We start from the raw sequence: 22,299 nt of genomic DNA on the forward strand, positions 1-22,299 counted from the left end.
TGCAAATAAATTCATAAAAAATCCTACAATGTGATTTTCTGGAATTGTTTTCCTCAATTTGTCTGTCATAGTTGACGTGTACCTATGATGAAAATTACAGGCCTCTCTCATCTTTTTAAGTGGGAGAACTTGCACAATTGGTGGCTGACTAAATACTTTTTTCCCCCCACGGTATATAACATTTATAAAAGCATTTACAACTACATATTTCTGAAAGTTATTATACAGTGTTACCATAATGTCATTTGTAATGCTTTTCAAACATTGAGCTCTAATTCCAACTGTATCATGCCATTCCAGTCTTCTCTGTGACAGTATTGGTTGTCTAAACGTTGTGTTACTGTTGCAGAGTGTCCCTCTATAACCAGATTGGCTGGTTATAAATCTGGCTGTTTAGACTGGGGACGAGAGGGACTGGGGCTGTTGGCTGGGTTTAGATGCCCAATCCATTTTCCAGGCTTTTAGATATGTGTACACACGCGCCTGCCCTGCCTGGCCACTCCACACGCCACAATGCACTGCTGCCCTACCCAGCGAGCCTTATAGAGCACAACAGATAAAAAGCGTGCAGTTCCCTGTCCCTCTCCCCCGGACAGGGACAATGACAAACCTTTAGACACCCAGATGGGCCTCGCTGCCAGCTGGACTCACTTTATCTATCTATCGCTCTCTCTCGCTCTGGTTCTCTTTCATCCACTCTGTCTCTCTCTCTCTCTCTCACTGACTGAGAGAAGACATTTATTCTCTTTCTGTAGTTATATGTCCATATGGTTCTCTTTCATCCACTCTGTCTAACTCTCTCTCTCTCACTTCTCCTCTCCCCCCTCTCTTACAGGTGGGTTTGTTTAACTTCCGGCCATCTGTGCGTCCCGTCCCATTGGAGGTTCACATCCACGGCTTCCCAGGACAGCACTACTGCCCCCGCATGGCCAGCATGAACAAGCCTGTGTTCCAAGGTACATTATAAACTGGATGGTTCGAGCCCTGAATGCTGATTGACTGACAGCCGTGGTATATCAGACCGTATACCACGGGTATGACAAAACATTTATTTTTACTGCTCTAATTATGTTGGTAACCAGTTTATAATAGCAATAAGGCACCCCTGGGGTGCCTTATTGCGACGTGTTGCGTCGTGCATAAGAACAGCCCTTAGCCGTGGTATATTTTTTGCATATACCACAACCCCCTCGAACCTTATTGCTTTAGTATACCACACACAGAAACACACACTAAGTATGCAACTACACTGTGCACCCCCCCCCAGCAATTCGCAGTCACTCTCCAGCCAAGCCTGTTCTGATCTTTGTGTCGTCGCGGCGACAGACTCGTCTGACAGCTCTTGACCTGATAGCCTTCCTGGCCACCGAGGACGACCCCAAACAGTGGCTGCACCAGGACGAGACTCAGGTGACCAGGCTTATACTTTTTTACATCCTAGTGGAACTAACCCTGTAGTCAGAGCTGTGTACAACATCTACAGTATTTCTCTTTCTCTTTCTCTCTCGCTCGCTCTCTCTTAGTCTCTCTCTCTTTCTCTCTCTCTCGCTCGCTCTCTCTTTCTCTATCTCCTCTTTCTTTCTCTCTGTTCTTCTATTCCTCCAATCTTCCTATTCCTCATCCTCTCTGCTTTCTCGTCCTCTCCTTCCTCCTCCTGATATTCTCTCTCTCTAAGCACTGGTTTTAGTGTAATTACAGAGGGAACTCAAACCATCTTCTACAGGAAAAGCCTGTGTCATCTCCCATTATTTTCTCTGCATACTTTAGGATTATTTCAAGATGTGAGAAAATGTGCTCTGATAGAAGATGGGCTGTAATTACCTTAACATGTGTATCTGACAATAGGGTCCCATAAACAAGGAGGATTTCTTACAATACACACACACACACACACACACACATACATACAGTGAAGGAAAAAAGTATTTGATCCCCTGCTGATTTTGTACGTTTGCCCACTGACAAAGACATGATCAGTCTATAATTTTAATGGTAGGTTTATTTTAACAGTGAGAGACAGAATAACAACAAAGAAATCCTGAAAAACGCATGTCAAAAATGTTATAAATTGATTTGCATTTTAATGAGGGAAATAAGTACTTGACCCCTCTGCAAAACATGACTTGGTGGCAAAACCCTTGTTGGCAATCACAGAGGTCAGACGTTTCTTGTAGTTGGCCACCAGGTTTGCACACCTCAGGAGGGATTTTGTCCCACTCCTCTTTGCAGATCTTCTCCAAGTCATTAAGGTTTCGAGGCTGACGTTTGGCAACTCGAACCTTCAGCTCCCTCCACAGATTTTCTATGGGATTAAGGTCTGGAGACTGGCTAGGCCACTCCAGGACCTTAATGTGCTTCTTCTTGAGCCACTCCTTTGTTGCCTTGGCCGTGTGTTTTGGGTCATTGTCGTGCTGGAATACCCATCCACGACCCATTTTCAATGTCCTGGCTGAGGGAAGGAGGTTCTCACCCAAGATTTGACGGTACATGGCCCCGTCCATCATCCCTTTGATGCGGTGAAGTTGTCCTGTCCCCTTAGCAGAAAAACACCCCCAAAGCATAATGTTTCCACCTCCATGTTTGACGGTGGGGATGGTGTTCTTGGGATCATAGGCAGCATTCCTCCTCCTCCTAACACGGCGAGTTGAGTTGATGCCAAAGAGCTCGATTTTGGTCTCATCTGACCACAACACTTTCACCCAGTTCTCCTCTGAATCATTCAGATGTTCATTGGCAAACTTCAGACGGGCCTGTATATGTGCTTTCTTGAGCAGGGGGACCTTGCGGGCGGTGCAGGATTTCAGTCCTTCACGGCGTAGTGTGTTACCAATTGTTTTCTTGGTGACTATGGTCCCAGCTGCCTTGAGATCATTTACAAGATCTTCCTGTGTAGTTCTGGGCTGATTCCTCACCGTTCTCATGATCATTGCAACTCCACGAGGTGAGATCTTGCATGGAGCCCCAGGCCGAGGGAGATTGACAGTTATTTTGTGTTTCTTCCATTTGCGAATAATCGCACCAACTGTTGTCACCTTCTCACCAAGCTGCTTGGCGATGGTCTTGTAGCCCATTCCAGCCTTGTGTAGGTCTACAATCTTGTCCCTGACATCCTTGGAGAGCTCTTTGGTCTTGGACATGGTGGAGAGTTTGGAATCTGAATGATTGATTGCTTCTGTGGACAGGTGTATTTTAAAACAGGTAACAAACTGAGATTAGGAGCACTCCCTTTAAGAGTGTGCTCCTAATCTCAGCTCATTACCTGTATAAAAGACACCTGGGAGCCAGAAATCTTTCTGATTGAGAGGGGGTAAAATACTTACTTCCCTCATTAAAATGCAAATCAATTTTTTAACATTTTTGACATGCGTTTTTCTGGATTTTTGTTGTTGTTATTCTGTCTCTCACTGTTCAAATAAACCTTCCATTACAATTATAGACTGATCATTTCTTTGTCAGTGGGCAAACTTACAAAATGAGCAGGGGATCAAATACTTTTTTCCCTCACTGTATAGGGTCCCATAAACAAGGAGAATTTCTTACAATACACACACACACACACACACACACACACACACACACACACACACACAAGCTATCTCTCTCTCCCTCCATCTATCTCTCTCATACAAACACACACTAAAAAACGCTAAAACAATGTGTTTGCTCAGGCCTGCCAGAACCCCAGGATACAGAGAGCTGAGCAGAGCCGTGTTGGATGTGTGTCTGGTGTATAATCCCTCATATTGGGCCTTATAGAGTCACAGTCGGCTTGGCATTGTAAAATATGGATATTAACATGTTTTATGGGCTGCTCGCCTTTCACACCAAGCCTGTGGTCTGAGGGAAATATAGAGCTCTGACTGACATCAAACCCAAACTCCTAAAATATACACACACAATGCAAACTAGTCCTTAATACTGTATATACAGCAGAAATACATTTCGTCCTTTTTTCAGCTCCACATTTCGTGTGTGTGTGCGCGAAATAACCTTACCTGGCATTTACTGTATGTGTATTTTTAGAGTGTGTGTTACACTGGCCTTAACCCTGTGTGAGTTGACCTGGCCCTGCAGTGTGTGTGTTCCAGTGATATATGCCGCTCCCTGCTGTGTTTCTGTACTGGCCGTGTAGCTGCTGGAGTCCCTGTGGTTTGAGTGACAGGCGGCTGGCGCTAGCTGCCTAAGTCTCAGTGGGGGTCCCTCCCTCCATCCCGCCCTCCCTCTCCTCTCTGCCCGAGTTAGCTTTACGATCTCTCTATTACGTCCTATGCTGCAGTTAGCCCCGCTCCCTCCTTCATTCCTCTGAACATGTACAGTGGCTTGCGAAAATATTCACCCCCCTTGGCATTTTTCCTATTTTGTTGCCTTACAACCTGGAATGAAAATTGATCTTTTGGGAGTTTGTATCATTTGATTTACACAATATGCCTACCACTTTGAAGATGCAAAATATTTTTTATTGTGAAACAAACAAGAAATAAGACAAAAAAACGGAAAACTTGATCGTGCATAACTATTCACCCCCCCCAAAGTCAATACTTTGTAGAGCCACCTTTTGCAGCTATTACAACTGCAAGTCTCTTGGGGTATGTCTCTATAAGCTTGGCACATCTAGCCACTGGGATTTTTGCCTATTCTTCAAGGCAAAACTGCTCCAGCTCCTTCGTTGGATGGGTTCCGCTGGTGTAGAGCAATCTTTAAGTCATACCACAGATTCTCAATTGGATTGAGGTCTGGGCTTTGACTAGGCCATTCCAAGACATTTAAATGTTTCCCCTTAAACCACTCGAGTGTTACTTTAGCAGTATGCTTAGGGTCATTGTCCTGCTGGAAGGTGAACCTCTGTCCCAGTCTCAAATCTCTGGAAGACTGAAACAGGTTTCCCTCAAGAATGTCCCTGTATTTAGCGCCATCCATCATTCCTTCAATTCTGACCAGTTTCCCAGTCCCTGCCGATGAAAAACATCCCCACAGCATGATGCTGCCACCACCATGCTTCACTGTTTGGATGGTGTTCTCGGGGTGATGAGAGGTGTTGGGTTTGCGCCAGACATAGTGTTTTCGTTGATGGCCAAAAAGCTCAAATTTAGTCTCTTCTGACCAGAGTACCTTCTTCCATATGTTTGGGGAGTCTCCCACAAGCCTTTTGGCGAACACCAAACGTGTTTGCTTATTTTTTTCTTCAAGCAATGGCTTTATGCTGGCCACTCCATAAAGCCCAGCTCTGTGGAGTGTACGGCTTAAAGTGGTCCTATGGACAGATACTCAAATCTCCGCTGTGGAGCTTTGCAGCTCCTTCAGGGTTATCTTTGGTCTCTTTGTTGCCTCTCTGATTAATGCCCTCCTTGCCTGGTCCATGAGTTTTGGTGGGCGGCCCTCTCTTGGCAGGTTTGTTGTGGTGCCATATTCTTTCCATTTTTTAGTAATGGATTTAATGGTGCTCTGTGGGATGTTCAAAGTTTCGGATATTTTTTTATAACCCAACCCTGATCTGTACTTCTCCACAACTTTGTCCCTGACTTGTTTGGATAGCTCCTTGGTCTTCATGGTGCCGCTTGCTTGGTGGTGGCCCTTGCTTAGTGGTGTTGCAGACTCTGGGGCCTTTCAGAACAGGTGTATATATATTGAGATCATGTGACACTTAGATTGCACACAGGTGGACTTTATTTAACTAATTATGTGACTTCTGAAGGTAATTGGTTGCACCAGATCTTATTTAGGGGCTTCATAGCAAAGGGGGTGAATACATATGCATGCACCACTTTTCCGTTATTAATTAACTTCACCAATTTTGACTATTTTGTGTATGTCCATTACATGAAATCCAAATAAAAATCCATTTAAATTACAGGTTGTAATGCAACAAAATAGGAAAAACGCCAAGGGTGTTTTTCCTATTCTGCTCATGTACAACGATGTCTTCTTCATCATGGATGTGTCTTCTGGTCCTACACTGTGTACTGGTTTACTGTGTCTCTTATTGGTCGACGGGATAAGGTCTCATGCTGTCATAGGTTGATGAGATAAGGTCTCATGCTGTGATTGGTTAATGTTCCCCAGATGACAGACATCATCGCCACGGTGAGGGAGTCCAACCTGAAGCTGACGTTGGCGTTCGGTATCGGCATGCACCACGCTGGACTACACGAGAGAGACAGGAAGACTGTGGAGGAACTGTTTGTCAACTGCAAGATCCAGGTAGGACCCTGATAGGTCCAGGTAGGACCAGGTAGGACCCTGATAGGTCCAGGTAGAACCAGGTAGGACAGTGGCATGCAGACAGAAAACTCACACAGGTATGACACAGACAGGTGACACAGGTAGAAAACAAATAGTAGATTCTCATACATTAATGATACACAAAGAGGATCATCCTATAGGTATATACATATTGAATAGTTACAGATATATAAATCAATGTTGCAGGTATGACACTGAAGGTGTTAATGCTTTACTTTGTTAAATCCATGACAGGTATGACACTCTAATCTCTCTGTCTCCAGATACTAATAGCCACCAGCACTCTGGCCTGGGGAGTCAACTTCCCTGCCCATCTGGTCATTGTCAAAGGTACTGAGTACTACGATGGGAAGACCAGACGCTACGTGGACTACCCCATCACAGGTACAGGCTCATGTTCAGTTTTTTCCATCACTGTTTCTTTATTAAATTAAATCTACTTATTTTTTCCTGTCAGGTCAAATACTCTCCATTTGGAAGTGAGTTCGAAAATCCAGTACATCCATGTGTTGTTTTCATCTAAATGTGTAGATGTGGTTTGTCTCTCCTGTAGTTACAGTAGGTATTAGTTGTTCTGAAGAAAGTGGTTCAGCTCTCTACGCCTGTAGTAGTTCCATTTGGACTGTGTTTACAGTAGTTGTGTTGTGGTCTCTCCAGACGTGCTGCAGATGATGGGCCGTGCAGGCCGCCCTCAGTATGATGACCAGGGCAAAGCTGTGATCCTGGTCCACGACATCAAGAAAGACTTCTACAAGAAGTTCCTCTATGAACCCTTCCCTGTTGAGTCCAGGTGAGAGGCTTTCCTTTGGCTTTGTGGTGATTTTACATAGTGAAGGCCATTGCTACAGTGCTTGTAACTTGGTCTCAGTGCATTTAACATTGTGGGGGGGGGAACTCGACTCTCTTTCACTACCACCTCTTCCTCAGTCTCATGGGTGTGCTGTCAGACCATCTGAATGCTGAGATTGCTGCAGGGACCATCACCTCTAAACAGGACGCTATGGACTACATCACCTGGACGTACTTCTTCCGCAGGCTGGTCATGAACCCCAGGTAGGTTTTGATTATGTTTTAGACTTTTTATGATGATTCATCACAAAAATGTAACCCAGAAATTCCAGTTGTGAAGTTTCAGTAATTTTGGAAGCTAATTGAGAGTGGCTACCACATTCTGAAGTCTGATATGGCAACTAATGACAAGTTCAATCTGAAGAACCTCAGAATAAGTCACAGTTTTTTCCCCCTCCCTTGGTAGAACCCATGGGGTGGCGCACAATTGGCCCAGCGTCGTCCAGGGTAGGGGAGGGAATGGCCGGCAGGGATGTAGCTCAGTTGGTAGAGCATGGCGTTTGCAACGCCAGGGTTGTGGGTTCGATTCCCACAGGAGGCCAGTATGAAAAAATTAAATAAAATGTATGCACTCACTTAACTGTAAGTCGCTCTGGATAAGAGCGTCTGCTAAATGACGTAAATGTAGAAGCAGAAAAGGGCTACATGTCTTTCCAAGAAATGCCCCCCTAAAATGTTTTGACAGTGAAATGGTGTGAGTACATGATAACCAGTCATACATTTAACTGATTCATTACCAGTGAATGTTGAGGAGACAAACAATAGCTGTTGTTCATGGCAGCACCATGGAAACCACAGGGTCATCTTCAGAAGCCACGGTCACACACCAGGGCTATATCTATCTATCTATCTATCTATCGATCTATCGATCTATCGATCTATAGATATACACACATACAGTGAGGGGTAAAAAGTATTTGATCCCCTGCTGATTTTGTACGTTTGCCCACTGACAAAGAAATGATCAGTCTATAATTTTAATGGTAGGTTTATTTGAACAGTGAGAGACAGAATAACAACAGAAAAATCCAGAAAAACGCAAAAATGTTATAAATTGATTTGCATTTTCTCAATCAGAAAGATTTCTGGCTCCCAGGTGTCTATTCTACAGGTAACGAGCTGAGATTAGGAGCACACTCTTAAAGGGAGTGCTCCTAATCTCAATTTGTTACCTGTATAAAAGACACCTGTCCACAGAAAATCAATCAATCAGATTCCAAACTCTCCACCATGGCCAAGACCAAAGAGCTCTCCAAGGATGTCAGGGACAAGATTGTAGACCTACACAAGGCTGGAATGGGCTACAAGACCATCGCCAAGCAGCTTGGTGAGAAGGTGACAACAGTTGGTGCGATTATTCGCAAATGGAAGAAACACAAAAGAACTGTCAATCTCACTCGGCCTGGGGCTCCATGCAAGATCTCACCTCGTGGAGTTGCAATGATCATGAGAACGGTGAGGAATCAGCCCAGAACTACACGGGAGGATCTTGTCAATGATCTCAAGGCAGCTGGGACCATAGTCACAAAGAAAACAATTGGTAACACACTACGCCGTGAAGGACTGAAATCCGCCCGCAAGGTCCCCCTGCTCAAGAAAGCACATATACAGGCCCGTCTGAAGTTTGCCAATGAACATCTGAATGATTCAGAGGAGAACTGGGTGAAAGTGTTGTGGTCAGATGAGACCAAAATCGAGCTCTTTGGCATCAACTCAACTCGCCGTGTTAGGAGGAGGAGGAATGCTGCCTATGACCCCAAGAACACCATCCCCACCGTCAAACATGGAGGTGGAAACATTATGCTTTGGGGGTGTTTTTCTGCTAAGGGGACAGGACAACTTCACCTCATCAAAGGGATGATGGACGGGGCCATGTACCGTCAAATCTTGGGTGAGAACCTCCTTCCCTCAGCCAGGACATTGAAAATGGGTCGTGGATGGGTATTCCAGCACGACAATGACCCAAAACACACGGCCAAGGCAACAAAGGAGTGGCTCAAGAAGAAGCACATTAAGGTCCTGGAGTGGCCTAGCCAGTCTCCAGACCTTAATCCCATAGAAAATCTGTGGAGGGAGCTGAAGGTTCGAGTTGCCAAACGTCAGCCTCGAAACCTTAATGACTTGGAGAAGATCTGCAAAGAGGAGTGGGACAAAATCCCTCCTGAGGTGTGCAAACCTGGTGGCCAACTACAAGAAACGTCTGACCTCTGTGATTGCCAACAAGGGTTTTGCCACCAAGTCATGTTTTGCAGAGGGGTCAAGTACTTATTTCCCTCATTAAAATGCAAATCAATTTATAACATTTTTGACATGCGTTTTTCAGGATTTCTTTGTTGTTATTCTGTCTCTCACTGTTAAAATGAACCTACCATTAAAATTATAGACTGATCATGTCTTTGTCAGTGGGCAAATGTACAAAATCAGCAGGGGATCAAATACTTTTTTCCTTCACTGTATGTATGTGTGTGTGTGTGTGTGTATGTGTGTGTGTGTAAAGTAGAACACTGAGCGGCTATTCCTCGACCTAGAACCTAACGCTTCAATGTAGCCAAAATATTTGTCATTTAACTTTTAAATGTATTACCTTTTACAGTGGGGAAAAAAAGTATTTAGTCAGCCACCAATTGTGCAAGTTCTCCCACTTAAAAAGATGAGAGAGGCCTGTAATTTTCATCATAGGTACACGTCAACTATGACAGACAAAATGAGAAAATAAAATCCAGAAAATCACATTGTAGGATTTTTTATGAATTTATTTGCAAATTATGGTGGAAAATAAGTATTTGGTCAATAACAACTTTGTTATATACCCTTTGTTGGCAATGACACAGGTCAAACGTTTTCTGTAAGTCTTCACAAGGTTTTCACACACTGTTGCTGGTATTTTGGCCCATTCCTCCATGCAGATCTCCTCTAGAGCAGTGATGTTTTGGGGCTGTCGCTGGGCAACACGGACTTTCAACTCCCTCCAAAGATTTTCTATGGGGTTGAGATCTGGAGACTGGCTAGGCCACTCCAGGACCTTGAAATGCTTCTTACGAAGCCACTCCTTCGTTGCCCGGGCGGTGTGTTTGGGATCATTGTCATGCTGAAAGACCCAGCCACGTTTCATCTTCAATGCCCTTGCTGATGGAAGGAGGTTTTCACTCAAAATCTCACGATACATGGCCCCATTCATTCTTTCCTTTACACGGATCAGTCGTCCTGGTCCCTTTGCAGAAAAACAGCCCCAAAGCATGATGTTTCCACCCCCATGCTTCACAGTAGGTATGGTGTTCTTTGGATGCAACTCAGCATTCTTTGTCCTCCAAACACGACGAGTTGAGTTTTTACCAAAAAGTTCTATTTTGGTTTCATCTGACCATATGACATTCTCCCAATCCTCTTCTGAATCATCCAAATGCACTCTAGCAAACTTCAGACGGGCCTGGACATGTACTGGCTTAAGCAGGGGGACACGGCTGGCACTGCAAGATTTGAGTCCCTGGCGGCGTAGTGTGTTACTGATGATAGGCTTTGTTACTTTGGTCCCAGCTCTCTGCAGGTCATTCACTAGGTCCACCCGTGTGGTTCTGGGATTTTTGCTCACCGTTCTTGTGATCATTTTGACCCCACGGGGTGAGATCTTGCGTGGAGCCCCAGATCGAGGGAGATTATCAGTGGTCTTGTATGTCTTCCATTTCCTAATAATTGCTCCCACAGTTGATTTCTTCAAACCAAGCTGCTTACCTATTGCAGATTCAGTCTTCCCAGCCTGGTGCAGGTCTACAATTTTGTTTCTGGTGTCCTTTGACAGCTCTTTGGTCTTGGCCATAGTGGAGTTTGGAGTGTGACTGTTTGAGGTTGTGGACAGGTGTATTTTATACTGATAACAAGTTCAAACAGGTGCCATTAATACAGGTAACGAGTGGAGGACAGAGGAGCCTCTTAAAGAAGAAGTTACAGGTCTGTGAGAGCCAGAAATCTTGCTTGTTTGTAGATGACCAAATATTTATTTTCCACCATAATTTGCTAAAAAAATTCATTAAAAATCCTACAATTTGATATTCTGGAGAAAAAAATTCTCAATTTGTCTGTCATAGTTGACGTGTACCTATGATGAAAATTACAGGCCTCTCTCATCTTTTTAAGTGGGAGAACTTGCACAATTGGTGGCTGACTAAATACTTTTTTCCCCCACTGTATATAACATTTATAAAAGCATTTACAACTACATATTTCTGAAAGTTATTATACAGTGTTACCATAATGTCATTTGTAATCCACTCCACTCTAATATAATTCCAGCATCCAAACTGTGCAACGGCCATTCTATTAATGGAACGGGACTTCTGTTACAAAACACCAAAAAGTGTAATGACATTATTGAAATTGTCAAACCAAGCTTTCGATACTGAATAGGAAGGGATGTATTTTCTGTTTGTCGAAATGGACATACTCTACTTGATTGTGGTGTTGAAAACGCAAACCATGATGATAAGTGCACAGAAACCTGTTGGTGGAATTTTTGTAGCATATATTTTATATAAATATAGCATGAAAATATGGAAAATCTGATTTAGACTATACCCCGAACGGTCCCTTATTCTAATGGTTATAGTCATAATAAAAAACTAGTAACAACCAAATTTTATACTTATTATTACAGGGATCTGTATTTTTGTTATATATAAAATACAGTACAATGCAATTTAATACAATAGAACTGTAGGTACTTACCTTCAATTAATTTCTCATATAAAGTGTAAAGAACTAAAATAAATGAAGTAATAGTAAAAAATATTGTGATATTACTTTTTACAAATTGATTAAAACTATCGTTTTGTGAATCATAGTTTTACTGATCAACAAAAAAAAAAAATCATACAGTTAATTGGAAACATGGACTAAAAAAGGTTCCTTAAAAAAATGAATACTATGTAATTTCAAAGGGAAGAGTGATGTATACAATGGATTCCACATTCAGAGTAGTACTCAAGGTCAGGGGTTCCCAAACTCGGTCCTGTGCCACCCCCCCCCCCCCCCCCCGGGTGCACATTTTGGTTTTGAGGTTTTGAATCAGCTGTGTAGTGCACAAAAAACAAAACTTGCACCCAGGAGGGAAGGGGGGGGCCCAGGACTGAGTTTGAGAAACCCTGTTCTAGGTCATATTAGACTGTCAAGGGGTTGTCTCTCCGTCATTGGGTCTTGCTCTATTTCTCATTGATGATGCTTTCTTTCCGTTACTGGTATTCTTCTCTTTCACTGCTGCTCAAACCTATTCCAGAACCTTTATGATCTGTCTCTCTCAACCATGCAGCCACTCTCTGCTTTGATGTCTTAATCTCATCAGCACCAGGCTCAGACGAACCTATGAACAAACCAGCATCCCATCAACGCCTGCCTGTGTGTTTACTATACACTGAGTCTACAAAACATTAGGAACACCTGCTCTTTCCATGACATAGACTGACCAGGTGAATCCAGGTGAAAGTTATGATCCCTTATTGATGTCGCTTGTTAAATCCACTTCTATCAGTGTAGATGAAGGTTAGGAGACAGGTTAAATAATTATTTTTAAGCCTTGAGACAATTGAGACATGGGATGTGTATGTGTGCCATTCAGAGGGTGAATGGGCAAGACAAAATATTTAACTACTTTTGAACGGGGTATGGCAGTAGGTGCCAGGCGCACTGGTTTGAGTGTGTCAAGAACTGCATCGTTGTTGGGTTTTTCACGCTCAACAGTTTCCCGTGTGTATCAAGAATGGTCCACCACCCAAAGGACATCCAGCCAACTTGACACAACTGTAGGAAGCATTGTAGTCAACATGGGCCAGCATCCCTGTGGAACGCTTTCGACACCTTGTAGAGTCCATACCCTGACGAATTGAGGCTGTTCTGAGGCCAAAAGGGGGTGCAACTCAATATTTGGAAGGTGTTCCTAATGTTTTGTACAGTTAGTGTATATCTATTGGTCTCTATTGGTTCATCTTACAAGCATACAGTTAAGACAATGTAAATTGACAGTAACTTTACGTTACCTGAATGACATCTTTTGTCCTGAAGTGTCACCTGGATATTGTACATTATGTCGGCTTCTCGTCTGCGCCATTCCTTCTCAAGCATGTCCTTTAACTTGTCTTTGACCTGACCACTCACTGGAATTCCAACCACAGCTCCGGGTACTGTGAGGGTAGCAGTGCTTGCTGAAAAACAATGTTAGGAAGTTAAATAGATACTTCACCTCAAAATCTAAGTTTGCCATCGAGCTGTTGCAGAAAGCTTGCCCAATGAGTAAGCTAACTTCTATTAAATTCTGAATCAACTGAGAATTTCCTGGTCAAGAAAGAATCAGAAACTATGGCAATTAATCATCTACCTCAAATAAAATATTTGGCAATTTTGGTTGAAATTAAATTGTAGTTCTTTCAGTTCCAGCTTTTGAGGTATTTCTGTACATCCCTGATTTGATTACTCACGGTTGGACAGACGACGTAAGGGCGATGAGACATCTTTCTTGAGACCTTTGATTTCCCCTCCATGCATCTTCATTGACTTGTCATTTTCTTCTTTGTGTTGCTTTTTGTCCCTACTGATGGGCGCCTCAGGCAGCTTTTTAACTGGAAGGAAAAATGATATTAAATTACATTTCTAAGACACAGATAAGTTAAGTACACACAGAAGACATCAACAAGTACGTCTTACATTCCATAGGCATGTCCATGCTGTTATTTCCACTGTCCCTGGATTTAGCAGACTGGATGGCCATCCACACCCTCCTGACTCTCTCCCTCATCTCCATGTTCTTACTGTCCCATTCCTGATTCACTATTCGCCCCAACTCTTCAAGCTCAATCTCTCTACCATAGAGCTCTTGGTTGGTTTTGGTTCCATGGGCAGTCTCCACGTTGCTTTGAGTATCTGTGGTGAGTAAAAACAAACTGTTTCCTGCCACCATCTCCTCTATCTTCTCTAGCAAGTCGGTGACCTGAGTGCGATCACTCCTGTTCTTATTGTTGAGGACATGATACCTGTTCCCACATTTCTCAACAAGCCACTGGAGGGCTTCCCCTTCACTCTCAATGTGCTGCTCAATGGGTACTCCACACAGCCAGTCCCCGTAGGTGAACAGCACGATAGTGTGTCTCCAGACATTCTCTCCAAACCGTTCCATGTTCTCTTGTATGTTCTGCTTTTGGTCTTCTGTGAATGATGTATCTGCTGGAACTACCAGGAGGATGGCATGGGGTGCTGGAGAGCACAGAGGCACACCTTTCAGGATCTCTTCCTCTACCTTGTTTGGGGTCAGCTGGGCTGGGAAGTATTTCCACCAGCCTGGTGTATCTACCATGGTGATCTGCCTGCCAGCCACTTCACCACTTCTTCTTGTGGAGTCTTTAGTGCTTTCTTCAATAAATGCTTCATTGTTCAAGATGGTGTTTCCTACATGGCTTTTTCCAGCCCAGATCCACCCCACCAGTAGAATTTGGATTTCTCTCTGAATCTGTGCATTTCCTGAAGAAATAAGTAAATGGTTTTCTGTATTAGTGATAACACATTTTATTGTATTCATTTATGTCATGCTGTATGGTTTGGAATTGATTTGAAGTGGAACATAAAATGTGCAGTATAAGACCCAAGAGATCAGGCATCAATACACTTGGACTAACCTTTGAGGGCTTTCAGCATCTTTCTTTGCCTCTGAGCTCTAAGAAATCTCTCTTGAGCTCTCTCTTCCATTTCCCTTCTGTCCTTCTCCACTTTCTGAAATTGCGAGGTCTCAATTTCAAAATGGCTGCCACTATTTCCTGCCACCATCACGTCTATCTTGTGCAGTAGCTCTGTGACCTGAGTGCCATCACCCCTGTCCTCATTGCTGAAAACATGATATCTCCTACCACATTTCTCTATAAGCCATTGGAGGGCCTCTCCTTCACCCTCAATGAACTGCTCAATGGTTGTGTCTCCCAGACAGTCCTTCCATGTGAACAGTATGATGGTGTAACTCCAGACTCTCTCGCCAAAGAGCTGGACGTGATCCTCCACTGATCTTCTGTAGGCATCAGTGAATGGCAAGTCCACCTCAACCACAAGGATGAAAGCATGGGGTCCAGGGGGGCATAGAGACACACTGTGCTGCAGTCCATCTTTAACAAGTGCAGCTGTATCAGACAAATGAAACTCCTTCCACCAGCCTGGACTGTCCACCAGATTTACCTTCCTCCCGCAGACATAGCCCTCTCCCTTCTCACATGGGGCAGTGCTTCTGGATGCATCCAAGGCCTCTTTTCCCAGAATGGTGTTCCCCACAAATTTCTTACCAGACCGGTTTGAACCCAGTAACACAGCCCTCAGCTCTGAAAGAGATAGAGAAAAAAACTTGCCACTCACACCCATACCAAAGAAATCAGTCAACTAATCAGAAGGGCCTTTTTACACTACACTAGTTTGACAACATTCAAGTTCCAGGACACACATTTTAGTGTGATTAGATTCAAATCTCTCTTTCCTAAGCCACCTTCGTAGATAGTGTGGGACACATCTACACCACATACCCCCCTCTGAGTGGTACAGTGTAAAGACAATGGCTCTCCGGCGCCACATTTACCTGCAAGAATTCCCTTAATTAGGGTAGACCTTTTGCTTAATATGAAGAGACTGTTTTAGTTAGATGTATAATATTTTTATACCAACAACATACATGTCTCAGCTACTAATACATCATCTGATTACGTTTGTTAACTTGCACAAGCAAGTATCCACTTCCATGTAAACAAACATTTTTCTTATGCACACATGCGCACGCACATTTTCATGACAGGGCCGGGAAATGGGTCTATTGTTTGTTTGAATAGCTATCCTTATTTTGGTTGTCTATATACTATGGTATTTACAGTATGCTAATAGCTGCACACACCCAAAGCAGGAATGTGGCTTTGGCCACACTACATCCAAGGCTAATGGAAGGATAGTGTAAACAGAAAAGTTGCAACTAATGTTGAAGAGAGAGATCTTATTATACATATTCTACTAATGTAAATCGACTCCAATACAGTCAGTCTCTCGAGGCCATCCTTCCAAATTTCGTTGACTTGACTATTGGGCGGGCTCTGTGGGCAGGCTGTTAATGCTCATATCTGATTGGCTCTGAAGGAAATTACGTTTAAAAGAAAAATCCCCTCAGGAGAGGTATTTCCTTGTTTTTCCTCTTTGTTTTTTCTTTTTACAACCAGGGGTCTCACAGGGCTAGCATCTTCCTGCGGACAACTTCCCCAGGTTTTCGAACAACCTGAGCGAAGCCTGTGCATCCGAAGCTAGTAGCTAGTTTACATGTTTGTGTAATGTCTAATGCTGGCATAGTTTCAAAACGAGAAAAAATAAATATGCGCTACACAATGCTTATAGGTGCAAGCTGAGTTTTGAATTAAAGTGATTTGTACAATGCTAAAATAAGATCAGCAGAGTTTAACCCTAGAAGTTATATGAAGAAAAGTGAGTATTGCCCTAATACATGATTTGATTCAAATCCACTTAGCCTAGGGATTCCTGCACATCGATTGATATTACCAAATTCCCCACATGATTATCGATTTCCCCTCAATCTGAGGTGAAAATTGATTAGGCTGTCTCATCTGACAGCGTCATTATTTTCCTGTATTTTACTAAGAATATGTGGTAATAATGGTTAATTCTGGTACTTAAAAACGAACGAAATTCAACTAAATTGGTGGCTACCTCAAATCAATTGGTATGTAATGGTGCTTGCCAGTAATCAGTGTACTGTCAAAAGGTAGTCTAATCTTTATTGCAATCTGTGCTACATCAATGACTGCGAAAAAGACAATGGTTACATTTAAGTATGGTATTGCAGAACTTTAAATAAAATTAAATACTACATTTTAGCATGGTAAAAGAAAAGTAATCACAAGACTTACCACAAATGCTGCTTGCCATTTTGTCAGTGTCCCTCTCTGCCCTGTGTCTGTTCTCATAAGACCTTGGGGAAGTCTGGCCCTAACGATAGGCCTGTACAGTATGTCTGCTCTTCTCCAAATCTACAGTAAGACTGCTCTGTGTCCCGCCAGAGAACGTGAAACCACGAATGCCAACTAAGAGTTTGTGACAGAAAATAGTGAAACAATCTTATCTCGCATTCAACGTCATGAGGCAGACACTGGTTTGGCCCGCATGTACTGTATAGAAGTTCAGGTACCTCTGTAACATTGCAGAGCATTCGGGTAGAAATGTATAGTGTAGAACAGTCTAGATTGGTTATCTTTCATGTAGAATATGGAATCATGTCATCTCTATTCCTTACATTTCTATCTGCAATGTTCAAGACGTTTCACATTACTGAAAACCTGTTCTGTGAGTTCTTGTTTCTTTACCACATATTCTACATGCTTTCACTCACTGTAATCATAACAAAGGTGTTCACATACTCCATTACTCAGATGTCTAGTTGATTGCCCACACGGAAAAAAATGACCAACAAATATTACGGAAAGTATTTAAAACGTATATATAAATGAATGTAAAATGTAGAAAATGGAATGAAAATGGTACGCTCCAACAGACAGTGAGTCACGTGGCCGTGGCTTGCTATATACAGGAAAGCAGGCAGACAGGCATGGAGGCATTCAGTTACTGTTCGATTGAACATTAGAATGGGCAAAACGAGTGACCTAAGTGACTTTGAGCGAGGTATGATTGTTGATGCCAGGTGTGCCGGTTCCAGTATCTTAGAAATGTCCGGCTTTTCACGCACAACCGTGTCTAGGGATAACAGAGAATAGTGTGACAAACAAAAAACATCCTGTCAGCTGCAGTACTGAGGGTGAAAACAGCTCATTGATGAGAAAGGTTGAAGGTGAATGACAAGAATCGTGCAAGCTAACAGGTGGGCAACAAACGGGCAAATAGCAGCGCAAACACAGTACAACGGTGTGCAGAACGGCATCTCGGAATGCACAACTCGTCTGTCCTTGTCACAGATGGGCTATTGCAGAAGACGACCACACCGGGTTCCATTCCTATCAGCTAAAAACAAGAAGAAGTGGCTCAAGTGCCCACGTGATCACCAACACTGGACAATTGAGTGGAAAAACATTGCCTGGTCCGACGAATCCCAGTTCCTGTTGCATCGTGCTGATGGCAGAGTCAGGATTTGGTGTAAGCAGCATGAGTCCATGGCACCATCCTGCCTGGTGTCAACGGTACAGGCTGCTGGCGGTGGTGTAATGGTGTGGGGAATGTTTTCCTGGCACACATTTGGTCCCTTGATACTAGGGTGGCAAAATTCCTGGAACTTTCAATAAATTCCCTGGTTTTCCAGAAATCCCAGTTGGAGGATTCCTGGAATCAGGAGGGAATAAGCAGGAAATCCAAAATCCTCCAACTGGGATTTCGAGAAAACCAGGGAATTTATTGAAAGTTCCAGGAATTTCTGCCACCCTACTTGATACCAATTGAGCAACGTTTGAACGCCACACATTGTAGAATCCATGTCCAGAAGAATTTGGGTAGTTCTGGAAGCAAAGGGGGGTCCGACCCGGTACAATATCGGTGTACCTAATAAACTAGCCACTGAGTGTATGTTAAATGCATCGGAAAATGTATTTGAGATATACATTCTGAAATACATTTTAAAAAATACTTTCGGTATTTATTGATATATTTGGTAAATATTTTAAATGAATTTCGAAATGTTTTGTAAAATACACTGGCCAAAAGTATGTGGACACGCCTTCAAATTAGTGGAAACGGCTATTTCAGCCACACCCGTTGCTGACAGGTGTATAAAATCAAGCACACAGCCATACAATCTCCATAAATAAACACTGGCAGTAGAATGGCCCATACTGAAGAGCTCAGTGACTTTCAACGTGGCACCGTCATAAGATGCCACCTTTCCAACAAGTCAGTTTGTCAAATGTCTGCCCTGCTAGAGCTGCCCCGGTCAACTTTAAGGGATGTTATTGTGAAGTGGAAACGTCTAGGAGCAACAACGGCTCAGCCGCGAAGTGGTAGGCCACACAAGCTCACAGAACGGGACCGCCTAGAGCTGAATTGTCTGTCCTCGGTTGCAACACTTACTACCGAGTTCCAAACTGCCTCTGGAAGCAACGTCAGCACAAGAACTGTTCGTCGGGAGCGTCATGAAATGGGTTTCCATGGCCGAGCATCCGCACACAAGCCTAAGAACACCATGCGCAATGCCAAGCGTTGGCTGGAGTGGTGTAAAGCTCGCCGCCATTGGACTCTGGAGCAGTGGAAAGGGGGGTTGGTCCTCTGTAGCTCAGCTGGTAGAGCACGGCGCTTGTAACGCCAAGGTAGTGAGTTCGATCCCCGGGACCACCCATACACAAAAAATGTATGCATGCATGACTGTAAGTCGCTTTGGATAAAAGCGTCTGCTAAATGGCATATTAGTATTATTATTATTATTAAACGCGTTCTCTGGAGTGATGAATCACGCTTCACCATCTGGCAGTCCGACTGACGAATCTGGGTTTGGCGGATGCCAGGAGAATGCTACCTGCCCCAATGCATAGTGCCAACTGTAAAGTTTGGTGGAGGAGTAATAATGGTCTGGGGCTGTTTTTCATGGTTCATGTCCAATGAAGGGACATCTTAATGCTACAGCATACAATTACATTCTAGACGATTCTGTGCTTCCAACTTTGTGGTAACAGTTTGGGGAAGGCCCTTTCCTGTTTCAGCACGACAATGCCCCCGTGCACAAAGCGAAGTCCATACAGAAATGGTTTGTCGAGATCGGTGTGGAAGAACTTGACTGGCCTGCACAGAGCCCTGACCTCACAAGCATTTCGCTACACCCACAATAACATCTGCTAAACACGTGTATGGTATCTTAGTGGTTAATAGTGTTGTGCCAGTAACCGAATGGTCACTGGTTCTAATCCCCGAGCCGACTAGGTGAAAAATCTGTCTATGTGCCCTTGAGCAAGGCACTTAACCCTAATTGCTCCTGTAAATCGCTCTGGATAAGAGGATCTGCTAAAAATGACTAAAATGTAAAAATAAAACAAAACATTTGATTTGAACCCCATCGAACACCTTTGGGATGAATTGGAATGCCAACTCCATATTAATGCCCATGGTTTTGGAATGAGATGTTTGACAAGCATGTGTCCACATACTTTTGGTCATGTAGTGTAAATTCCATCATGCATTTAAGTGTATTTTTAAGAAATATGTTTTTTTATTAAAATGTACAGCAAAACATTTTGGGGGCCAAATCATATTGTAAGAAAATGGTAACCACCTCTTACACATCAGTCTTATTAAGACTGGCAGTGTACAAGCTTAACCTTTAATCACAGAACACAACATAACACATTAACGGGCATGACAATCCGTCTCATGGGAGGCCAAAAAGTGCTAAGACAAAGCCATGGCTCCAACAAGCCACGCCTCCAAGTCTTCTAGTAGGCTGTCGTCGCTACAATTTATTTAGTCAAAATGCATTTTTATTGGACTTAACACATACCAAAAGCATACCATAAGCACTACCATGCATTTAAATGACTGCAAACATGATACATTATCTGTCATGTAGTGACTCCATGTCTTTCATGTGCATATGTCAAAGTAACAAACTAACTTGACGAGAGCATTGCAACCAATGTCCAATGGTCAGAATTTGACGTGTACTGGGTCGTTCCACAAAATTAGTTCCCTTTGCGTCCCTTTGATAGGTTAAGTAGAAAACATGGACCCATTCTGTTGCTCAGCAATATTGTAATATTGACACTGGTGTTCTTGTTCTGAGAATACAAGCTAACTAGTAATTTTTCACTCCATACACATCAACAGTGTAATATCTGTATGAGGTTTGATAATAAATAATAAATAATAAGGAAAGTACAGTAGAATTACATGGTATGTATGTATACAGTGTCAGATGTTAATTGGTAGGCAATGCATTTGGTACGGAGTATGGTTTATAATTTGACCAAGTGATGGCCTTCTTCTAACCGGCTCATCAAAACAGTGTGCAATAAGTATTGTATTAGTAGCTAGCTATATTGTTATAAAAGTATTGGTCTACATTCTAGCTAGTGTCCATCACTGATACAGGCCATAGTTGCTTTCCTTCGCTCCCTACAAAAAGCTTTAGGGCCAACTGTTATATTGGTAATCTAGTAGCCAGCTAGTGGGCATACTTGTAAACATTGCAGCTTGGTCGTTCCAACTGTTGTTTAGTTAGCTAGCCAGATTTCGAGGACAGTAGCTAGCTAAATACCTAATATTTTCTCTTCAGATAATGACGTTATCAAAAAAACTGATGAAGGGAAGCTAGCTAGCATAGTTACCGGTACTCTTATGCTCGAAACAATATTGGAAACAATTATCCACAGTTGCTAATAGTTACCTAGCTAGCTAGCTTTATTGATCCGGGATGTAGGTTAGCTAGCCTCTAGCTTCGCCGGTAAAACTCCAGTATTACCGCTAAACTCTGTATTCATCTTTGATCATTCAATTCCTTTGCAGAAGAGGTAGGGGGAGAGTGGATGGTCCTCTGCCTTGTCCTATCTACCTAACTGTGCTGTGCTCCGTAAGTTAGCAATTAGCAAAGCAACCCTGACCCTGGCTTTTTGGTGTGTTTACAATTCGCGGAGTGCCACAGACCGTATGGGCTGTGCACACGGAGGAAGGTGGAGATGTGCACACCCGATTAATCAATATTTATAAGGACCCATACGTCGGCGTTCAGAGGGTGGAACTAAACCAGCATTTCCACACTAGGAAAGGAATTAAGTCGAAATAGTGACGCCAACTTCCTCTGGAGGGGTCCTTTAAGTATACCAATTAGCAGTTCACTAAGATGCTAAATATAGTTGATATTCTATACAGGGTGCTTCTGGTCTATCTGAATAACTAAGAGCCTAAAAGCCACCATAAATTAGTTATTTGTGTCAAACCTCAGTGAGCACACAGATGATTTACAGCCACATCAACACTCTGTTTTTCTCCCTGCAACAACACATGTACACACATGCAGGGAAGCACACACACATACAGTACCAGTCAAAAGTTTGGACACACCTACTCATTCAAGGGTTTTTCTTTATTCTTACTATGTTTTACATTGTAGAATGAAAGTGAAGACATCAAAACTATGACAACACATATGGAATCATGTAGTAACCAAAAAAGTGTTAAACAAATCAAAATAATTAGCCACCCTTTGCCTTGATGACA

The 22,299-nt window shown here is 43.0% G+C and overlaps 1 protein-coding gene across 1 annotated transcript in view; it reads left to right on the top strand.

The window, feature by feature from the left end:
• Positions 1–22,299, top strand: part of ascc3 (activating signal cointegrator 1 complex subunit 3) — a 138,889-nt gene that overhangs the window by 100,054 nt on the left and 16,536 nt on the right. The window contains exons 30-35 of the mRNA XM_084174465.1: positions 836–956; positions 1,268–1,410; positions 6,061–6,198; positions 6,504–6,624; positions 6,898–7,030; positions 7,168–7,293. Coding sequence (XP_084030591.1) covers positions 836–956; positions 1,268–1,410; positions 6,061–6,198; positions 6,504–6,624; positions 6,898–7,030; positions 7,168–7,293 — 782 coding nt within the window. The remainder of the gene's footprint in view (positions 1–835; positions 957–1,267; positions 1,411–6,060; positions 6,199–6,503; positions 6,625–6,897; positions 7,031–7,167; positions 7,294–22,299) is intronic.

This window comes from Coregonus lavaretus (genome assembly GCF_964263955.1).
Source record: "Coregonus lavaretus genome assembly, chromosome: 13".
Lineage (NCBI taxonomy): Eukaryota > Metazoa > Chordata > Actinopteri > Salmoniformes > Salmonidae > Coregonus > Coregonus lavaretus.